General features: G+C 37.5%; 1 protein-coding gene across 1 annotated transcript; it reads left to right on the top strand.

Moving 5' to 3' along the window:
- The first annotated feature begins 1,519 nt into the window (after positions 1-1,519).
- Positions 1,520-20,423, top strand: tpcn2 (two pore segment channel 2). The gene is made up of 25 exons (XM_088610937.1): positions 1,520-2,092; positions 5,940-5,995; positions 6,257-6,333; positions 6,593-6,770; positions 7,277-7,393; positions 8,295-8,401; positions 8,534-8,606; positions 9,209-9,308; positions 9,855-9,920; positions 10,489-10,553; positions 10,836-10,939; positions 11,829-11,910; positions 12,049-12,135; positions 12,359-12,478; positions 12,690-12,749; positions 13,255-13,383; positions 13,845-13,894; positions 14,587-14,686; positions 15,405-15,476; positions 15,706-15,779; positions 16,520-16,625; positions 17,460-17,542; positions 18,348-18,429; positions 18,565-18,656; positions 18,886-20,423. Exons 1-25 carry the CDS (start codon positions 1,942-1,944, stop codon positions 18,959-18,961), a joined length of 2,307 nt encoding a protein of 768 aa, XP_088467063.1. The 5' UTR covers positions 1,520-1,941; the 3' UTR covers positions 18,962-20,423.
- The last annotated feature ends 1,797 nt before the right edge of the window (positions 20,424-22,220 follow it).

Genomic DNA, 22,220 nt, shown 5'->3' with positions numbered 1-22,220 from the left:
AAGGTCATTGTCACGCCTGGGTTTTCAGAAGGAAAATCCCATTGAAGCAGTTGTTCCAATTCCTCGCTAGTCAGTCATTACACATTTGCAGATCCTTTGGAAAAGATATGTAAAAATGGCAAATACTTGACAAGGACTTTAAATAAAGCTTTACGTGCTGCACACAACAAAAAACAGGTATGTATAGCTGTAAAAATCTTTTGGAAGAAATTCATTTTCTTTCAGTCTTTTCTTAAAAGTGAACCCCTTTATCTAAAAATGGTTTAAATGTACAAAAAAACATTTTTTGAAAAATTGCCCCTTCCCTGGATAAGGAAATGTGTGATGTTTCCTTAATTCTATCAAACATCTAATGAAATCTAGCATGTTAGCCGACTCCGGGTTGATTTAATTCAATCCAAATCCTGTTATCCTTGTATATGCTGTATACTCGTTGTTCTGTAATATTGTTCTATATCTGGGTGGTATAAGGTTGGTTTCTTCTCATTATACTTTCATATTTATTGTACCCTGAGGGGCTGCAGAATCAAGCGACTTCAGCCAATATTCTGCTGTTATTTTACCGGCGTCTGGGTCTGCAAGGTTACCCAGTTCATTAACAGATGTAGGTGTGAAATGAGCTGTCAAAGGTTTGTACACTCACGGTGGTGTGAAATAGCTCCGGAAGTGGATTTAGCTCTGAAAGGTTAACCACGCTTACTTGCACAGCTTGTGAAATAGCTACATTAATTGAAAAGTCTTAAGCTCAAGTGAGTGGGTCACGGCCAAATACGTTCCCCACTCTTCCGGCTGCAGGCAAGCGGCACTTTAAATACACGATCGTTTTGTAAAATTGAATTATAATAAAGCATTCAAGAATCCCGTGTGACGTTTAAATCTCATCTTGTATAACAATGGAAATCTATCCGAACAAACATGTCAGATCTGTTGTATTTTACAGGTTCAACCGCCAGCCTTTACTTGTGTTCCCCGGCAGTTTTTGCATTAGAGACCTTGTTCTGGTTTAGATATGGCTGTTATATCTTTAGAAACACACTCATCAAGATCTCGATTTCGACAGCAGTAGAAATGACCTTACCTAACCTTAAACTAATTTAAGCGTTGAACGTGCAGTGCTTGTTCTTGTTCATTTGACTAAACAAAAGTAACCATGGCTGCTTCTCTACACATATTGACAAAAGATTGTTTAATCCTTAGTTTCTTCTCTTGTTTGTTTTGAAAACGCAAACTAAATATTATAGATAGTTTACGAAAACGATCACATTGTTTCCCAGCAAGCTACTTTGTTGAAGCAAGACATTGATTTACTTTTTAAGATCGTATTTTTTGATTATCTAGGCGGCCCAATCAACAGACTGATGTAATCTAAATACAGTCGGTGCTGATATTCCCTACTCAATCATGAATTAATGAAAGCGCAGGAATACGCACTTTGTGCAGAGCTTCATGCGCCCGAGCGCCCGGTCACGCCCCCGGGCCGGCTTGCTGGGAAATGCAGTTGTTTTAAAGCAGCTGGAGCAGAGCTTTGCCTTTCGAAACGACACATCCGACTCGAAGAAAGCGAGAAGTTCCGCAGTGCACCGTTCTCTCACATGCAAGTAGCCAGTGGCTGAATTTCAGTGCCAAAGTACTTTTCCGAAAGAGGTTATGGGAGGAGTAAACTTCAGGAAAACCAAAGTCCCTGCACTTTGTTTAGCTGCGGCATTCAATTTAAAGTAACTCGGGGATTTGTTTTTTTGTGTGTGTGTAATTTAGACCGAAGTGCAGCTAGCAGAAAAGGTTCGTGTTTTCCAACACAAAAATAATCTCGGGACTGGGCACTTCAGAGATACTGACATTCTCAATCATAAAGAGCTGTTAAAAACAACTTCGGAGCGGTGTGAAATACAAGCTGAGTTTTCACTGGATTCTCTGACTGGGATTGCTGGTAGAGCTGAATGAATGGAGACCGATCCATTGCTTCCTCGAAGCGTGAGCAGTGGTTTTGAAGGCAGTTCGGGGTCTCGCCGTGACAGCGGATACTATGGGACCACCGCAAAACCGAGAAAGCTTTCCTATTCCGTCCTCGAAAACTCTTGCTCCATAGAAGGAGGTAAGTTTCTTTACCTTGACAACTATCTTAACACCAAATGCACCTGTAAGCGGAGCGAATTTACAAGTGTTCAGATGGTTACGGTGCTTTATTGACATACCTGTGTCATACAATTCAACCCAAGGGCCGCTGCGATACCTCTTCTCTAACTACGACTGTCGCACTCTGACAGCAAGTGCAGTAATTCGGATAATAAGTTGTCATCGTCGCTACAGTGTATTTCAGTTACACATAAAAAAAGAACAGTACGCGATCATTTCGGAAAACGTCGTTCAGTTTTAAATCGTTGCTTCATTTTTCTTGCCGTAAACCGGTCTGACACTCGGTACAGTGTGTTTTATAGTGGTAAAAATTATACAGTCGGCAACTAATAGGCGCCAATTGTAATCATTACCGACCAGATGGATACATTTTCCTCTCGTTTTAGATAAGGTGCGCAGTACAGGAGAATATAATAACTGATGATTTGTTGCATTTTTCTTGTGCGTTCTGTCATTTCTCTCCTTAACATAAACGCGATCTGGAGTTGTTAACTGAAAGTAATTGGCGTTTTACTTATCTTGAGCTAAACCTGGAATAATTTGTGTTCGGTCCATTGAGGCGGAAACTGAGCAGGTATGGACTAGTCCACTGCTTTATCAAATATCTTCTTTCAGAAATTGATTCTCTATCTTAAAGAGGGAGGCCGAAAGCAAAACACACAATTAAACGTGAGTACAAAGACCTTTTCCCACCTAGGGTTGGGATGGAGAGGTTTATAGAATCGTTGTCACTGATCAAAAAGGTGCTGACACGCCATTTATCAGGAAACCCCTGAGCTCTGTATTAGTTCGCTAGATTTGTCATTACTTTAAAAAAAGTTTTGTGCATTTCAAGAATATTTGGAGGGACGTTCAGGAATGTGGAAAAGTTAAAAAGGATGTGACATTTTCAGTCAGAATCACGAGGAGAACAGCGCAGATAATGTACAATACTTTGCAAGTCCCCTATGAGCCGGATTAAGAGTTACATCGTAAGAGAATGAAGATGTGTTAACAGTCCGACCGGTACACAAGTGGTCGCAAAGGCATACTTGCCAGTCACTGAAGTTGCATATTCGAAGCAGTGGAAAATGCAAGGTCAGCCTCTCAAATGGAAATAATGACCTACCACAAAAACTCTTGTTTCCTGTGACAGTAGTGTTGAATGTATTAGTCTGTTGCGGTAAGACGTTTGATAAAGTGAGAGGCAGCTGTGGTGCTTAAACAGCACAGTTCTCATTGCTGCTCACGCGATAAATGTGGATTCCGACTGAAGCATCTTCCACTATGTAGCTAAAAGGCTTGAGAAAGTTATTTTTTATTTATAATCGAACACGACCAATAAACGGGATATTACTGCATAAAACTAAAGAGGGGACCTCATTAAATGCTGCAGAGAGTCTAGTTGCATTAAGTGCATGAACTCAAATTCACATATCTGTTTGAATTAAGAGGGTAGTACAGGGCTGCTTGTAGTTATATCCCAATTTTAATTTAGATCGTAGAAATTCCAGTATCTCAATGACTTGGACACTTAACTCTTTCTACTGCACGAGGCAACACAGAGAAAATATTTTCTGCATTTAGCCATTGAAAAGTTCAAATACGGGATGTCACAACGCAGGATAAAGCATAACAATCTTGTAGAAGAAAAGACTACCAGATATTTGATCTAGTATTTTAATTAATTGAATTAATTAATTTTCATGAGAGCAGTAAAGTGATCTTATAAGTACACTTAACGAAACGGGGAATTGGGCTGTTTAAGAATGCTGAATGTCTAATTATAGTAATTTAGAAAGATTCTACTGGCGTGGCGAGGGTGATTATTAGACGTCTCTCTCAGATACTGAGACAGGTCTTCACGGAGAACTGCGGTGCATTGTTTTTTGTAATGTGGTGGTTACTAGGAGGGAAGAGTTTTGTGGTGTAAACAGGAATGTGTCATCGTTGCAGGGAATATATTCAGGGAAAAGGCCCGAGTGTTCCTTCCTCTGCATACACTTAGTTCAGACCTTGCCAGTAAATAGGGAAGTAACTAACATCTGGACAGTTCTATTCATTTTAATCAGTGTTCGGACGCTGTGCCATCGATTTTTATATTAAAGCATGTTTTGCAGAACGTACATAAGCAGTCTTTTCAATATTTAATATTTACATTCAACTGTGACGCAAATGGGCGAAATAGTTTATTGTCTCTCAAAACGATTTAATATTACTCTGTTCCTTCCTTTGTATTCGTCAGAGATGCTATTTTTTTCAGATGCCTGATTGAAATTGACAATTAAATCTTTATCAAATACAGATTTATACTTGTCAAATCCCGTTTTGTGTCATCAGTGTTTAAGTAAGACTAACCTATAGTTTTAAATACAGTTATCATGGTACACCAATCATCATCAGCTTATTATGCTAGAAAAAATATGAATCAAATAAGGTAACTCTCGTGGAAGCATCATGTGATAAATTGTATTTATACATACAGATTCCTTATCAGTGTAGGCTGCTCCATGGAATAAAAAGTCTGTATGTTTCATTGGCTGTAGTAATATACTGTAAGTGGGTGGTGTGTACATTTCTAAGTAAGCACTACAATTAACGCATCTGGTGAAAACAGGAGAACAGGTTTTTTACAGTCACATGTTCTACAATGGACAAATGATGGCAAGACTTGTCATAATTTTCTAAAAAGCTTTCAACAAGACCTTCCTCCCACTTTTAATATAAAATCAGTCTGATGTCTGTCATTAGCTTATTGCTTAATATTTGTGATATTTGTGAGTGAATAGTAAATTTACTGAAGACATGACTTATTTTCCTAATCTCTCTCCACTTCTGCTTCTGTGGTGTTCTGGGGATTATTTTTTAAATACTGGTTTTCACTCAGTGTTTGCCAGGTGTAATGGGTCATTAATAAACACTACACACAGAGATTACTGCTTAAATTGTATCAGCAACAGATCAAGATTTAATAAAAAGCTGCTATAGTTTAGAAAGCAGGACTGTGTCGATTTCCTATTTTGGAAGTGATGTAATTTCAGGTTCCTTATTGAGAACAGTTTTATTAACATGGAAATGCACTTGTAATCTCTAATGAAAGACTCTGTATAAAACTAAAATTATCAGTACGTTCTACGTTGAATCCATTATACCCTACATACCTCACATTTCTTTGGGTTATTGAGTTAGTCTTGCATAAAGCAGAGAGTGTAAAGTAATCATTTACATTTCTAGCACCTATATTTTGGTGAGATAAAATGCTTCCTTTCTGAGTGTCTTAGGGGTCTTCCGTTATTAGATTTTATATAAATACTCAACTAAAAAATTGGATTGTAAGAGTGCTCTTAAAATTACTGAAGAAAGAATTGTAAACAAGCCTGCAGATTCTAGTTTAATGCAACCATTTAAAAGTTTTTTTTCTCATTTCATCAGCAGCATTTACACAAGCAACTGTGAGATTATAGGAACAACAGTTCAGTTCATGAAAATACGCTTTGCCAGGCTGCCGACAATAACAATTTGAAACTAATCCAGGCCTAATTTCACTTGAAGGCTGCTATTGCTTAAGTACTGACCTGTCAAGTGTACAGTAATTCTGTGTAGATGCTTTTAGAACATAAAAAGAAGGGTAGTTCAAAGATTTTAAAATGCAATAAGAGCCGAAAGAATACCCTGGTATGTAGCTGATTTCAAATCTTTGCAGTCCAGAATTAGCATAGAGATTACCGAATGTACAGTATGTAAAAACATATCCTTCTGTTTTTTATCTTTCACGTTTTAAAACATTCTCATGATTGGTAACTAAGATTTTCATTTAAAATTCAAAGGTGATGAAGACCTGTATGTCCAACAAGCAATTGTGTTCATTGAAGATGCTATACAGGTGAGTTATTTTATTTTCTAAATTGGAAGAAACCATGCAATTTTTTTTAATAACTCAATCGGTAAGGACCAGTCTTCCATTTTTAAGTAGTTTGTTTGATTTTTTCAGAGTGCCGTTGATTGATTTGTCTCCTTGTGCAGTCAAAATTGATATCTGGCCATTGTTTAAGAGCATTGTGTATGGATTGCACTGAGTAATGGAAGTAACTTTCAAGAGTGGTGACTTTTGTACATAGATTTTAGTCTACTTTTTGCTTTGCAGTACCGATCGATTAATCACAGAGTGGATTCCGGATCACTGAGGCTTTACAGATGGTACTACTCCAAGGTCTGCCAATGGTAAGAGTCATCGAGTGTTCATTGGCTTTTGGGGTGAAGGCTTTCCCACACTTGACTGAGATGCCATCATTCTCACAACTGTTTTATTCTTGTATACAATTTGCTGGTGGGTTCCTGCTCCTGAGGGTTATGGGTTTATCGCACTCATCTGGGCTGCCTTTGCTTCTGATTTTTACAAATGGATTGATTTTAATTTGTTTTTCCTGTTGACCTGTATATAAAAAAAAAAGTTTTAATAAAATATATATTCTGCACACAGGGGGCTAGGTGCTACTATTACAGTCATTTTGGCTCTGGCTTTTATCGAGAAGCCTTCGTCGCTGACAGTAACGTCAGACCTGCGCTACAAACAGCCAGCCTGGGAGCCTCCTTGTGGGTTGACTGAGGGCATAGAGATGGTCTGCTTTGTCATCTTTATGGTGGACCTAACTGTGAAGGTAACCAGTTACAGGGAATTGTTTCCTATAGAAATAATGAAGGTAACGGGGGAACCATTTTCCATAGAACAAGGGAACAGTACGGTCTTAAAGGTTTTTGAAACACATGAGGCAGGGGTGACCGGGCCTGGAGTGGTAGGCTTCACCGTTTTTTTATAGTTCCTCTTTACAATCATTAGTTTCTACAGATGTGAAACAATATACCACATAGGCAGGTCATTTGTATAGTAAAGTATTGTTTTCCTAAACATTTCTAAATACGTTAAAAACAGAATTTCTTCCAGACCTTTTGAAACTGTTGATAAACCTTGCTGGGTCATTCCCGATACTGTGTATCATCTTGAAGACAGATTGAAAATCTACCAGAACTGCTGTAAAATATATTTTTTAGAAATTTTAAGCTTGCCGTCTTCTCAATAGTGATGGTTCAACTTTAGAGGACAAAGGAGTGTTGAAATAGTTTTCTTATGAAAATAATTATTGTATTGCTCTTTGCTGTTTTCCAGAGTTATTTGATCGGATGGGAAGAGTTTCAGAAGAACAAGTGGCTGATTGCATACATATTGGTCATTTCTATGTCTGTTGTGGATTGGACGGTATCAATCTGTTTCTGTTGTGATGAGGTGAGAACAGCTTTTTTCCAACCTCTTTATATTCGATGTTAACATAATTCAGATTCCGTTTTAGGTGATGAGATTATTTTTTTTATAACTAAATTTGATTCCTCTCAATCAAACATAGTCATTACTCAGGAGTGTAATTTGTTTCAACAGAACGTGCCTTTCAACCTCAGCAACGCACATACTGTACCTGTTGTGATAGCTGTAATTGACAAGAGTCAATTACAAAAGTCACCAGGGAATTCATACATGCAGTTTAACTTCCCTTGTTTTAATTAGTATCTTGGCAGTATTTGGATGGGAGAAATCCAAGCAAATCAGGTTGCTGCTGCAAGAGGTGGTACTGTAGGTGCCACCAGTAGGGTGGCACTCTTTTGGTCCAAAATTTCTAAACCAATGCCCAAGAATGGTGACTGGGGACACTGTGCTGCTGGAGATACTGTCCTTTCAATAAATCATTTACTGCAATCCTGACTACTAGTTTGTTAAAGATCTCATTGCATTGTTCATAAGAGTACTGCAGTTCCCCAGTGCCCTGGCTGTTTTCCAGTCAGGCCTTGTGCAATCTGGCCTTCCTAAAATTGACCTTTTATTCAATCGGTGAAGTACTCTCCACCTCATCTGCTGTATAGTGGGGCTGTTGGCTGTTAGACATCACCCAGGTGGGTGTTATACTTCAGTGGTGAATGAGGATAGTCCTCTCCTGTAAATAAACGGCTCTGAGGTACTTTAGAATGAAAAAAGTGCTATTTAAGTGTAAGAAATTGCCATTAGTTTTCTGCAACAGACAGTTTCTTACTTCCATATTGCTCCATGTCTTTAGAATATGAACCTGTATGAAAACGTATAAATCCAGTTTCCATAGGCATCTTTTTTAAAGATTGTGTTATTGTTTATATTGCAGACGTTAAGACTGAGAAGAGTCCTTCGTCCATTCTTTCTTCTCCAAAACTCATCTCTCATGAAGAAAACCTTAAAGTGCATCAGGAGAACCCTGCCAGAAATAGCAAGGTAATTTTCATATTTCAGAGAATTCTAGTTGTGCTTTCTTAGCTCTATATTAGCTCTCTATTGTTAGGGAAAGTGGAGTTATATTAATATTTTTTAATTTATTTAAACAGTCTCTTCATTCTCTTTTTCCAGTGTTTTTCTTCTCCTAGGCCTCCACTTGTGTCTCTTCACCATGTTTGGGATGCTGCTTTTCGCCAGGGGAAAGGTGAGCTTGGGATTTTGGTCTTGAACGACAGTCTTGTTGTGGACTAACTAATGAAGGTGACATGGAGAGAATGTTGATGTTTTCTTTAATGAAGAAGTTTGTTGGCCTTAGAAATTCAGTCCTTCTAATGTGCAGTCTGCATTAGAACTATTTGCATTGGTTTTCCAATCAAGGTCTAACTGCTCTTGAAGTGCATATGCCTTTATAACTCATCATATTGTTTCATTACTTTATCGCTAAACCATATAACAAGCTTTCTTTAGTATTCTTCGTTGTCAGAGATAGTTTTACCACTGGTGTCTATTTAGTGCTGTGGTAGAGAAATGGGCAATGCTGTGTCAGTCTAAGAGACTATTAAAAGAGCATTTTAAAATGTTAAATAACTTCAAACAGTTCCCTAAAAAGTAGCAACTTACTAAGTAAGTAAGTATTATTGGTGACTTATAGGTTTTGTTCACATGTTGTTTGGGGGCGGGGGGTTTCACATTGGGAGGGATGCATGTCCCATTAATGTCATAGCAACACCAACTGGGAAATGTATTGCATTGTTGATTTAAAATAACTAAATGAGGTTTTGAAGCATCCTTTTTTCTTTTGTCCAGGATCCAAATCATAATGGTGAATGGGAGTCTTATTTCAGAAACCTGCCACAGTCCCTCACATCTTTGCTTGTACTTCTGACCACTGCAAACAACCCTGATGGTGAGTTTGTTCTCTTGAGGTCTGTTATCGTTTCAGGCTGGGTGGAAAAATCAGGCTCTTAACTGATTAAGATTTTCATTTAGTTATATCAGTGCCACAGGCTATTCCTATATTTCAGCAATGTGCAACCAATAAGTAAGACAAAAACACAACAATATTAAGGCTTGACATGAATGTTTGTGCTATAACCTACTATCTGTAATGTGTAATCAAACAATGTTTCAGACTATGTCATATTTTGTGGAAATGTTACATTTTGGAATGAGGAATAGTGTACAGACTTTTTTTCCGTGTACAGATTATATAACTCTGCAGTGGACACAGAGCTTCACATACGGAAAGCTGTTAATAGTATCAGCATTGAATGTGCAAGAATCTAAGGAAGATATAAATTTGACCTGGCTCTTAATCCATTCCTAATGGTGGTTTCTGACATGTCCTGTAGTGTTGCTGAGAGTTGTGATGTCTTGGAAGTGTGTCCATAGCTCGTTGTAGAACTTTGTAGGGTAACACAGATTTTTATTTATGGCTTCTTTCTGTCAACAGTGATGATCCCAGCCTATTCAGTGAATAGAGGATATTCTATTTTCTTCATTCTCTTCTGTGGCTTTGGTGAGTGTGGATAATCTAAATCTACAGGGCAGACTCTTAAACCAGTGGCATTTTACATTAGATAGCCTAGCTGTATTTGTCAAAATTAATAACAATTGCTTGCATTTGTATTGTGATTTTCATCCTGAAAGGATCCCACAACAGTTCACATACAGGGAGGAGCCACTTAATTCACTACTGGAGTGCAGCATTCACTGCACTGTGTGCAGCAGATCACACAGAAAAGTGCAAAATTATTAAACCATTGGAATTAATGAAGAAGCCTTTAAGTAAGACAGATTGCCTTATTCGAAAGACTGTCTCTGGTCACCATGCTGAGACATTGGTCCCAGCCTTACTTAGCTTCTGGATTGTGACAAGATTAAGTACAAAGCAGTAGCACTGCTGTCAATACCGTAGCTTTCAAAACTAGAGATTTTTGTTACCACTAAAACTGTTGATACTGTTGAAACGGAGTACCTGATTCATATGTACTTTGATAGATTGTTACAGTATCTGACGTTCTGTACTGCATGTACTGTATATAATGGAGATTATTTTTCATTGACTCCTTCCCATTTTCTTTTAGGGACGTATTTCTTGATGAACCTGCTGACAGCCATCATATACAACCAGTTCAGGGGATACTTAATGGTGAGTTTCTGCTTTTGTAAAGTAATTGTTTGCTTTCCAGACAGATTAGTCTGTTTCATATTGAACTCATTGGCTTTGAATATCCTGGAACAGACCATACAAGACTGGGTTTTTCTTCATGATTAAAAAGGCTTAATAAGGTGCAAAACACACCAGGAAGGTTTGCCAGATCTCATGGGAACTTTGACAGACCCGGCAGCATCTGTGATTTTGTGAACCCAGGGTGCCCCCTCTGCTAGGGATGTGCTCTTGTGTCTCATGGTTGTCTGTTTTTCTTTGAAGATCTCCATTCAAACATCCATCTTGAGGAGGCGCTTGGGTATCAGGGCGGCATTTGAAGTCTTGTGCTGCCAGCGGCAGTCGAAGGCTGGCAGCACTCAACATGTGTAAGACAAGTCTCCACATCTCCAACACCTACAGTACTACCATGCTAAGCTTACACTAGACTTCCCAGTTGTGAAGCACTGGAAGTTGTAAAGTCTCACCTTAATTTTTCAGAATCCCAATAGAGACTCCCAGTGGCTAGTTTCAGTGTCTTTTTTTGGAATTTTGTAAGCTGTTCTTTCTGTTTCCAGGGGTATTATAAACCTTAGTTTGTTGCAATATATTATCACAATTTGATCCACACATTTATATCATGCTTAGAAGGCGCAGCATTAATTTTTCTTTTAGTCCTGAATAATTTGCAAAAATTGTACAATCATTTTTGTAGAAACAGGTTTCTGAAGATGTTGTACATATATTCACTGTTGAATAGTCTTAAGTCTTCTGACACATCTTACATGAAGCTTGGGGATATGAAACAATACATATAATAAGCAACAACAGTTTACTCAAAGCTTAGTTTGGGTGAGAAGAAGTCAGTCTAGTCATTTAGCAGTCTTTAATCGACTTTGGTGAAAATCTTCAAAAACGTGAACACACTAACTCAAGACCAAAGATACACAAGTGCCTGAAATGAAGTATTGTTGCCATTAAAGCATTACATTTAACACTCATATCAAATCAACAAATTGACAGGTCTTCCTCAATAACTTGTTTCTTTCTACATTCCATAAAGTTAAAAGTAACCAAATACAAATCTGTCAGGATCTGTTTTCTTAAAGCAAAATGGCTACAATATTAGTAAATGAACACCACAGAAATTTGTATAAGAAATTAAACTTATGGAATAGAACAATGCAAAATGCTAAGACATTAGCACAGCAGTGTGTCTGAGTGTATTTGTTCATGACCTGGCCTCTCTTATGGTTTGGTTTTGTTGTGTTCCTCAAGTGAAACCATCCCGTCTGAGTTGGTGCTGCAGGTTGTCAGAAGGGTACAGATGAAGACCTACTGCAGAAAGGCCATCATCTGGGTGAGCAAAGATGTTCATTAATTAGTCGTCCTGTCTTGTGTCAAGTTGAAAATCTGATTATTATAGGTAGCTCTTTGTATGTGAAGATATTTGTTTTCAAGGTGAATGACTTAATAGTTTGACGGTCTTTTTTTCCAGAGAATTCAGCAGTTTCCTGATGGATTTATCCCAGCTGAGGAATTTCAAAAGCTGTTTGATGAGCTTGATAAGGACCAGATCAAAGAGGTATGCAGTGTAAGAGTACAGTTATGCCTAATTTGAAAGTGCCTGACATGGTCTGTTTTCTGATATTTTCTGGAGCTCTGTTGCCCAGCCTAAACTTTTGAGTATCATATTTCTGGAGTTACATATCTAGAAAGTTTTGTGTGAGAGCATGACGAGGTTGAATGAGTGAACCATGATGGTAATGAAGTAACTTAGTAAGCATGCTTGGCTTTTGTTTTTCCAGCACCCTCCCATACCAGGATACAGCTACCCTATTCTTCAGAAGCTGCAGTCCATCTTCAGCCATTACTGCTTCAGTCTGTTGGGAAACCTAGTTGCCCTTGCCAACGTTGTGTGTATTTGTGTAAGTATGCAGGCAAGGTGCAATGCAAACAGTGCAAATGTATCCTAAAACATGTTTTAGATTTCCATTTTTGCAATGGCTTACGTCAGTTTGATTTGAAATATTGAGAGACTTCAAGTTTAATTTATTTTTAATGTAAATGAAATGCTAGTCTGCGTCTAACTGGAATTTGGATGTGTGAAAGTAATTGTATTGCACCTTTGTCATGTAGACTATTCTGGTGATCGACTCGGATAAAGCCCTTTCAGAACGAGACGATTACCTTCTGGGGGTAAGGAACACTGTCTTCCATTGCAAAACTTAAATTAATACAAAGATTTTTTTTGTTGGCCTGTAAAGGCACAATTCTGTTTTTGCCCTGGTTGAGAAAGTTATTTTCAGTAGGTTTGTTTTTTGGTTTTATTTTAACATTGATTCAGAAAACTAAACATCATTCCATTTTTGTGGTTCATACATGTCTTTATGTTTGTAAGGATATATAAATGTAATATCCCTATACCCTTCTTAAGAATTCTTCCGTAAATGTTTGACTTCCTTGAACGTGCATAGAACCTTCTGTGTAGCTGTGGTTCTTGACAGTTAATGCACTACTTGAATAAAGTTTCACTCACTTTGAAGTCACATTTTAGATGTCTGCTTCTTCGTCTTTGGAGGCTCAAGTAATTTTTTCACTTCACAAATGGGTTTCTCTGAAACTGAATGTAAAACTGCCCATTTTGAAAAGTAAGATCAGCCTACAAATTTTTAAAACACCTTCCATTTTTTTCTTTTCAAAGGCTATGAATTGTGTCTTCATTGTATATTACCTGCTTGAAATGGTTCTGAAGATATTTGCCTTTGGGTGGAAAGGCTACTTATCCTACCACAGTAATATATTTGATGGTCTTTTGACTCTGTCCCTCCTGGTAAGTATGTCCACATTGTTTTTTAACTTATTTGCATTGTGTTAATAGTTGAAAGCTTTGTTGATTCTACAGTCTAATCTCTGCAGTGAATCAAAACTTGGACACAATGGGAATTTAAAGACAAAAAATGGAGTTATTAATTCAATTAAGTTAACTCAGCATTTGGGGAGTGGGTCACTGAACTTAATATTTTTGTGTTTACATATTGCAGCTATAGAAGCAGTATCTGAGAAATTCTCAGCAGATAAATCAGTTAAATAAATTAATATCATGAAACGTTATTGAATACAGTCAAAAAAAAAACCTGTGTTTTCCATATTATTGGAATCTAGAATGACATTCTAAAACTGCTGTAGCTTTGCAGGAGAGCTGGCTGTGGGTAAAGAAGAAGGCTTTTGTATTCATTGCAAGGATGTTTTACTGATAAACATTTGTTTTTGTTTTCTTTGTCTATGTGAAAGGCTCTCCAGATTTCCATTTTTGTTACATACAGACTTCCACATCCTAAGTGGTAAGTGCTATCTTTAAACTGAAATCTTAAGCTTTGTGCTTCGTCTGTGTAAAGCACATCAGCACAACTCTGTTCTGCAAAATCAATTCACATGTTGGAATTTATCTTAAAATGGACCATCACGCAGCAAAATAAGACCTGACTAAGAAGAGAGCGCCATGCTGTTTGTCATGTAGATTACAGCATTTAATCTTACAAAGTTGCAGTGCTGTAAAAAGCAGGTTATTGTTGCAGCAGAGAATGACAACACACTGAGATCCTGGCATGCTTCCTCATTCAGTGACTGCTGGTTTCTAATTCCTTGTTTACACAAAGTACAGTAGCTGTGCTCACCAATGACTGCAAGAGTAGCGTTGCTAAGGAGTGCAAATGTTATTTTTCTCAACCAGATGAGAATCAGTATGACATGAGCAGAAAAGAATGCAAAATACTTCTTATATGTAGTTTACGGCAACAGCTGTTATTATAATGCCATTGTATGCCATCTTCCAAAACATTTGTGTACAGGCTGATGGGATTTTCAAATACCACTAAGTTAATAAGGGAGTGATAAAGACACCTGGAGTTTACGGTTTCTTTACTGATGATTTTCTCCCTTCTTTGAGGAATCAACTGTGCTTAGATTAGTTCACTTTGTAGTCTGAGAGGCTTTGGGATCAACAAGCTTGAACCTTTCCGCTCTTCTCCTGCAGGAATCCAGCCATGCGCGGCTTCCTCTCATTGTGGGAGATGGTGCGTTTGGCGAACATGCTGATTGTCTTCCGGTTCCTGCGTGTCATCCCAAACATCAAGGTCTCCAGATTCAATATGCAGATGTGTCTTGATTTCTAGCTTATATGGCAAATCTTTTTCTTTTGTCTGTACTAAACCATTTAGGCACTTTGTTCTCTTGCTCGTTAATAGAATGCAGCATAGTGGGGGAAATGTGTCTATGTCCATGGGGCATTGCAAGAGAGAATCAGACCTGCAGCCTTCTTTTTCTGCTCTGTTCTGTAGAGGACACTTCTCATCTGCTCAACAGCTTGCTTGACTGCTTTTATCATTTATTGTCTCTGCCTCCCTCTTGTGGGAAATTCTAGTCACTGCAAGTATTTGCTCTTCAGCTGATGCTTACCTTACCTGGGGTTTTTGGTCATTGATGAGATTTCTAATGGCCTTTGTTACTTGTGAGGGAGCATATAATATTCTGGAGGTTTGAACTAACAGCTGTGTTGGCCTGTTTTGGTGGCAAAGGAACAAGTAAAGGTTAATTCTGAAAAGTAAAAAAATATATATGGTCTGAGAGGAGAAGACTCTACAGCTAAAATATTCTTCTTTCTACTTTTCAGTGGGGAATTAACCTTTACTTCTACACACTTGTTCCTTTGCACATAACAATTTATGCAGGTGCAGAGTGTTAGTTTGCTGTCTGGGATACATATTCAAATAGCAAAAGTATTTTGTTTTGTCTGCTTATAACTACAGTATGTATGTGCATATGTAATAAGTATTTGTTTCTGCTTCTCTGTAGCTAATGACCCTTGTAGCAAGCACGCTGTTTGACCTTGTGAAGAATCTGAGGGCATTTGCTGGCATCTTAGTGGTGAGTGATTGTTATTTCAGGCCATATTACCTCTGCAATATGAAGAGAGAGAAATCCTAACTGTATAGACAATTTCACAATGCACTCTCAGACTTTTAAAAATGACAGTCTAGGGTGGGATATCTGATTCATAAGGTAAATGACTGACTAATTATACTTTTTAATATTACAAAAATGTTTTTTGAATTGTACTATGACTAATAATGATTATATTTGAATTTTTTTGAAGGTGGTGTACTATGTGTTTGCCGTCTTTGGCCTAATTATGTTCCAAGGTGCTATTACAGTCCCTGGGAATATGAGGTAAGACTTGTATCTCATTGTGGCAGTACTGCCATTACATCTCTGTAATTCATGTATGTCAGACAGAAATGTAAAGGTCACTGTGGAATTCCTTGCAAAGACATTTGAATGTTAATTTATCTACCTTCCTTTCAGTCATAGATGACCAACACCCGCTCTGCTTTATATTTGAGCCAGTTCTATGTTTTGCAAAAATAATATTGTGAAGATATTAAAAGGTAGCCAGTATGTGGAATTTGGTTTCTTTGTTAAGAAAGGAGGCATTACACCTGTTGTTGACTCTGACATTGACCAGTTAAACCGGCTGAGAGAATCTGTTACATTTGTGAACAGCTGGACATTATTAAATACATTAGAGATTGAGTTTTTAAAATATCCCTGCAGTACATATGCCCTTTTACATTCTGTGTTAAAATAGATGTTACGTCCTTGTCTTGAAATTTATGGTTACATCAGTGGCTTGCCGAGGCCATGCTTAGATTAAAAAAGCCCTTGAAAATGATTGTATTTAAGAGAAGAGTAGGCACTGAGTATAATCTCTCCAGATGGCTGTCCAGATAAACTTGGAAACCTGTACTGAACTATCATGGGCTTTCAGGACATCAGGACATTCAACCCTTAAATGTAAAATGCAAATTCTGAAACTAATGAGAACAGCTGGTTCCAGACATATGTCATAATGTTTTGCTTCTAAATGAGTATTTCGGAAGGGTGAAGTAATCAACTTTTTTTTTTTCTAGTGTGATCACTGATGCTAAGGTTTTAAACAGCTCTGTTAACTATACAGAACTATGCGGGACTTATGAACAACTGGGGTACTGGCCAAATAACTTTGATGACTTTGCTGTGAGTATTGATGTTTCTTAATGATGTAGTACAATCCTTTATATTACCACTTTTCACACTGGATGTCATGTAAGGTACCTGCACAATAATGACTGCTTTAGACAATCTGCTCAAGGGTTTTTTTATTAGACCACAGTAAGAACAAACATTTTTTTGTGAGATATACTGATGAATGTTTGAATATCTGTGACAATTGTATACTTCAGCCTCCACTTACTACAGTATGTACATACACATGATGGTATGCCTAATCTTAGCTTTTAATATGCCTATTTTCAGGTCTATATTAATGAATTATGAAAGCTCTTTTAAATGAAGATTGTTAAATAAACAAAACAGGGTTTCAGTGGCTTTGCCCCAAAAGAATTGTGCTTTTATTCTAAAGAAGAAAAAAGAGCACACCCACACAACTATTCATAATTCAATACGATATTTGTTTTAGTTGAGTTCCATTTTAAACGCATTTAATGACACACAGTACCATATCCCTTCATAAGTAGTTTTCAGATTCAGATTCAAAAGCGTATAGAAAAAGCTGCCGAAAAAGGTGAGATGTAAGAGTTTTCCAGTCTGGATATTCCATAACCTTGGGTTAAAAAAGTGTCAAAGCAGCAAAACTATTTACATGTTCTGAAGTTCTGAAGAAAAAAAATACATCCACAATCCACAGTGTTGCACATCACAAGGCATTGTTTCCACTCAGCAGGGTTTTCCACAGACAGCAGTTTTTTCTTGCTTTTTGTGCTTTTATTCAAACATGTTTATGTAAGCAGAAGTATACTTGAGCGAACAGTGACATTTGTGTCTTTATTTTGTCTGCCCTTTTTTGTTCAGGCCACTCTGGTGCTTTTATATAACATCATGGTGGTGAACAACTGGCAGGTCTTCATGGAAGTCTATGCCCGATACTCTTCCCCGTAAGTCCCCACCGTTCTCCTGTCATGAACAGTGCAGTTTTCTTGCAGACATTGCAAGAGTCATTTACTTGCTTGTTCTTTGTATCATAGATAGATAGATACTTTATTGATCCCGTGAGGGAAATTTCAGTGCAACAGCAGCATAACACACACAACACAGCAACAGTGTAACGAATTATATAATAAATAATAGTACAATACATACAATACAAGAGTCACTCACAGTCTGGACACACAAGAACAAACTAGAACAGAACAGTACACAGAAAAATCGTATCACACATATGAATATAAATATAGATGAAAATATAGATATAAATATAAATGTATTGCACAGGTCCCTGGCATATATTGCACAAAAAATGGTTGTAAACGGGAAAAAGAAAAAGAAAGAGAACAGATGTAGCAGTAGATGTGTAGAAGCGTTCAGTCCAGAAACAGGTCACTGTCGATGTTGCCTCTGCCAAGACGCAAGGTGGATGCGTTGTACAGTCTTATGGCAGAAGGCAAGAATGAATGCCTTATCATGACTACATCTTTAAAGTTAACTCCCTTAATTATTATGCCTCTTCATGCCCGCATGAAGTCTTTTCAGAATCAGTATCAGTTTAATCTGTCTCAGTGACTAGCTTCTCATTTTCCTTATGAAGGGGATTTCTGTGGCTCTGTTATTGTATTTTAGCAACAGTGATTACCGTGAAAGCAGTCTTATAGTTCATACCAATGCAGCTCTGTGGTTGTGTAGCAAAGAGCTTGTATGACAGTGTTACAGTGTTTTAATGAAGTGGTGTTTTTATTTGCCCAGGTGGTCCAAATTGTACTTTGTAGCTTGGTGGTTGACTTCCTCTGTCATGTGGGTGAACCTGTTTGTGGCGTTGATTTTGGAGGTAAGACCTCTTTCTGTAATCGCTACTTGACAGCAAATCCCCCCGCCCAATCTCAATATCTATCTGAGATTGGTGTATTGTTTCTGAAATATGTTACTCATTAAATAAATGCTGTTTTCTTCCAACACAAAACAGAATTTCATTTACAAGTGGGACAGAAGTCACCAGTGTTCCATTGCTGAAGTTGAGCAGACTGGATATGAGACAACTGTGCAGCTAATGTTCAGGTGAGCTACTGTTCTTGAATGACCCACTTTGTTTATACAAATACAACTGCTTACTTTTACGAGTTCATTAGCTACTGTACCACTGCTCTTCAATTTGTTTCTTAGAAATTGCTTTCTAAGAGTGTTTGACAAATAAGTCTGTACAAATGGTCAATCCAGATATTATTTTGGTTACAAGTGAGGAGAGTTCATCACATCTGATGTGTTTCCTGTTCACATCTCTTTTTAGAGAACACATACAGGAGCCTACAGAGGAGGAACTTGTGTCCAGACTTCATCAGCATCCTCATCTCCATCTCATGTGATGCAACGCTGGAGACAATTCGTGGCTTTCAGAGAGGATTGGGCAAATTTCAGCCTGTTTGGCGCCTTTTACCGAGCGTTAACATTTCATGTTCTGGAAGGAGTCACGTAAAGGAAGATGATGTCCCTTGAGTAAGCTGCTGTTCACAGTTAAGAACAAAATCAAAGGAACCATTTTTGCCCTTTTGGGGTTCTTAGAAAACTCCTGTGGCGGTTTTCCGTATCTACTGGGCTGCAGGGCCACAGGCTCATTACTGATCAGTAGATAGGTGGAAGGTAGTGGACATATTCAAGTTTACTTTCCTTTTACTCTCATACTAGAGAAGAAAGTTACATTGCACTCCAAACTTACAAAGTTTGCCTTATTTATGAATGGGGACCAGGGGGATCTATTGCTAACAGTACATACTTGTAATGGCCAGAAGAGGGGGAAACGTGCACTCCTTTAATAATCATGCCTGTCTGTGAATGAAGGGGCAACAGCCTTTGAAAACATGACCTTGAAGCTTCTGCTTTCTCATAGTTACATTCTTAAGTTGAGAGTTTGGCAGTGATACACTAGTAAGTGAAGCAAATTCCTGAAGCTTTGGAGCATTTAAAGAATCTGCAGAGGGTCCTGTGTGTTTCACCTTCAAGCGTTAAGGGTGCGATAAGAATCACAGCACCTTTAAAGGCGGGTGCATTTAGTTTTAAGTTACAAAAGAATACCAGTATCTGAATGAGCTGCCATTACATCTGAACCAGATTCTGGGAGAGTTTGTATATGTATTTATATTATAAGACTAGTATTCAGAAGTCTTTTTCTTCCAATGTACAAAATTATGCAATGTTTTAAACTTTCCGAACACCTCTGTGTTCAGTAAGGAGGGTGTTGCTCTCTATTTTATTTCACATTATTGTATGCCTCTGTGTCTGAATTATTTGAAATCTTAACAAGGACAAAGTGCTGTTTTACAGGCTTGTTTGCAAATATTTGTACGGAATTCTTGTCCTTGTACCTCTACGACTGTGACCACTACCTTTATCAATTTAGTACGTAATTACTGAATTGAGGCACATTGTGTTAATATGCCAGTTCAGCATATTTTATTAATTATTAATAATTATGTAAATAGTATTTCAATGTGAATTGTAATACAGTTGTTGTTTTAGTTTTACTTACTAAAGAAGTCCTTGGTATGGGTTTGGTTTGACAGATGATTAGAAATTGCTTGGGATGAACATCAGTGTAAAATGCTTTGAAGTGAAAGAGTGCTCAGGTAAATAGCCAGATAAATGTAAAGGGAAAAGCCACTGTCTGTTCAGGTGGTAAACAACCTACTAATATTTGTGTTGATGAGACAAAGGAGTCCGATACAGCGGTATGTATTCTTAAAAATGTTGTTTTTACCTTTTTTGTTTTAATGGTGGATGGTATTCCACAATTCTCAGTTCTGATTTGAATAAACAGCTTGGCCCCCATGACTACTGTCCAGCACCCTTTTTATACCAAAATGTCCAAAAACAATTCAATACATTTCTTTAAAGCAGGGGTCTCCAACGCTGAATCTAGTAAGCACCAGTCCAGCAGATTTTATAGATAGCCTTTCTATTGGCCTGGAACTTGAACTGAGGTCAGTAAAAATCTTAATTCGATGATCAGTAAAAGATTATGTGGACCAAAGATCAGACTTGTCTTCAGCCGTTAAGGATTAGTGTTCTCTTCATTGAAACCTTTTTTGCTTAATTGACCAGTTTCATAGGTGTTCCTGATCTTTAAAATGTCAGGTGATCTTTAAAATATCATCCATTTAGAAAAACTGGATTGGAGACTCTTGGTTTAAGGAATGTGCTGCTGTACTGAAATCTGATGTGATTATGTGTTTCAAGTCTTCTCTTTCCTGGTTCTGCTGACCCCAGCATCTGTTGATCTTCCTGCTGAGTGCTCTTATACTTAATTAAGCATTTAAATGAGCTAACAACTTGATTTAATCAAACTATTATATTGCTTGTGTACCTTAAAGCTTTAAGTGTAGCTTAAAATCTACAACTTTATAGCAACTTTAGCAAAGTGGTGACAAACACATGATTAAGCAAATTATTAGTTCAATTAAAACTTTTTAGTAAGGAACAGGTACCTCTGTTGGAACAAAAAAGTGGATATTGGGATTACCAAGATCAGGATTGAGAAGTCCTGATCTACTACCTGTTATTGAATTTGGTAAATGCTATTAATGTTTTAGTTTGAGTCATTTAATTCCTTATTTCCATACCAGTGCTGATAGTTGAAGAGACGTTTATTACCTTATTTAAAAAGTTTGATAATAGCTGTCTAATAGTTTGTTCTTGATTTAGAAAAATAGAGTCATAAATCACTTAAATCAATCCAAAACAATCTTTGAAGTTAAAACGGTTATTTCTGCCAGAGATTAATATTGCAGTGCAAATTGCAGTGTGGGCACCATTATGATTTTTTTACATTTGCGTTTTGAGTGACAGATCTGGAGATGTCAGCCTGCAAAATGGCACGCCTTCTGTTGCTGTAGAAGACACTCAACAATCACATGCATGTGACTTATGAATTGCAGATAATTGAAGAAGGACGTTGTTTGAACCTTTCATAACCCGAAAAATTCCATTTGCTTAACAAAAATGTACACCATGAGACTTAATCATCTACCAGAACAACAGCAAAAAAAAAAATGGAAAAGAACGTGACACGTGCAACTAACCTTATAAATTATGTATTTGAATCTCCAAGCATGGATCACTGTAATGTGGTAATTTGGCTATACCGATGTTTGTGAAGCCCATCCTGAATTGAGCAAGTGGGGGCTTATCTTAAACTAGTTTTGGTAAAGAGCAAAGCTGTCATTAGGTTATTGAGTCAGTCAACTGGTAAATAAAAACTTTTCCTTTGCAGGTCTTGTTTACTTAAAATTGGCTGGACAAACAGGCTGTCCTCTAAGGGTCAGACTTGAAAGAAAAGTTATATTTTTGTTTGTTTGCCTTTTCATTTTTAACCCAGCAAGGCAGTGATGTGCATTCATCAAACACCTGTGTATGCAAAGAATTTGGTGTTAGTTATCTCAACACTCAAAGCCTATTAAGCTTAATTATCATTGTCTACCTTCCTGCACCTCTGGCCCTCCCATTTCAGTAAAGGTCTGAGCAAAAAGAATGATAATTATTGTTAATTGAGACCCTATTCTGAATGGTATTCTGATATTTTGTAAAATATACTAGTTTTGTACATCTACAAGGGTATGCTGATGTTTAAAG

Source organism: Lepisosteus platostomus, chromosome 18, assembly GCF_059453375.1.
Source record: "Lepisosteus platostomus isolate fLepPlt1 chromosome 18, fLepPlt1.hap1, whole genome shotgun sequence".
NCBI classification, from domain to species: Eukaryota; Metazoa; Chordata; class Actinopteri; order Semionotiformes; family Lepisosteidae; genus Lepisosteus; species Lepisosteus platostomus.
This window is presented reverse-complemented; position numbering and strand designations above follow the sequence as displayed.

Excerpts from the sequence above, each read along its gene's own strand:
- tpcn2 (XM_088610937.1), top strand. The coding sequence starts at position 1,942 with ATGGAGACCGATCCATTGCTTCCTCGAAGCGTGAGCAGTGGTTTTGAA. Across the intron at positions 10,940-11,828 it reads GCTGGCAGCACTCAACATGT|TGAAACCATCCCGTCTGAGT; the intron begins GTAAGACAAGTC and ends GTGTTCCTCAAG. Across the intron at positions 18,430-18,564 it reads TTGTGGCGTTGATTTTGGAG|AATTTCATTTACAAGTGGGA; the intron begins GTAAGACCTCTT and ends AACACAAAACAG.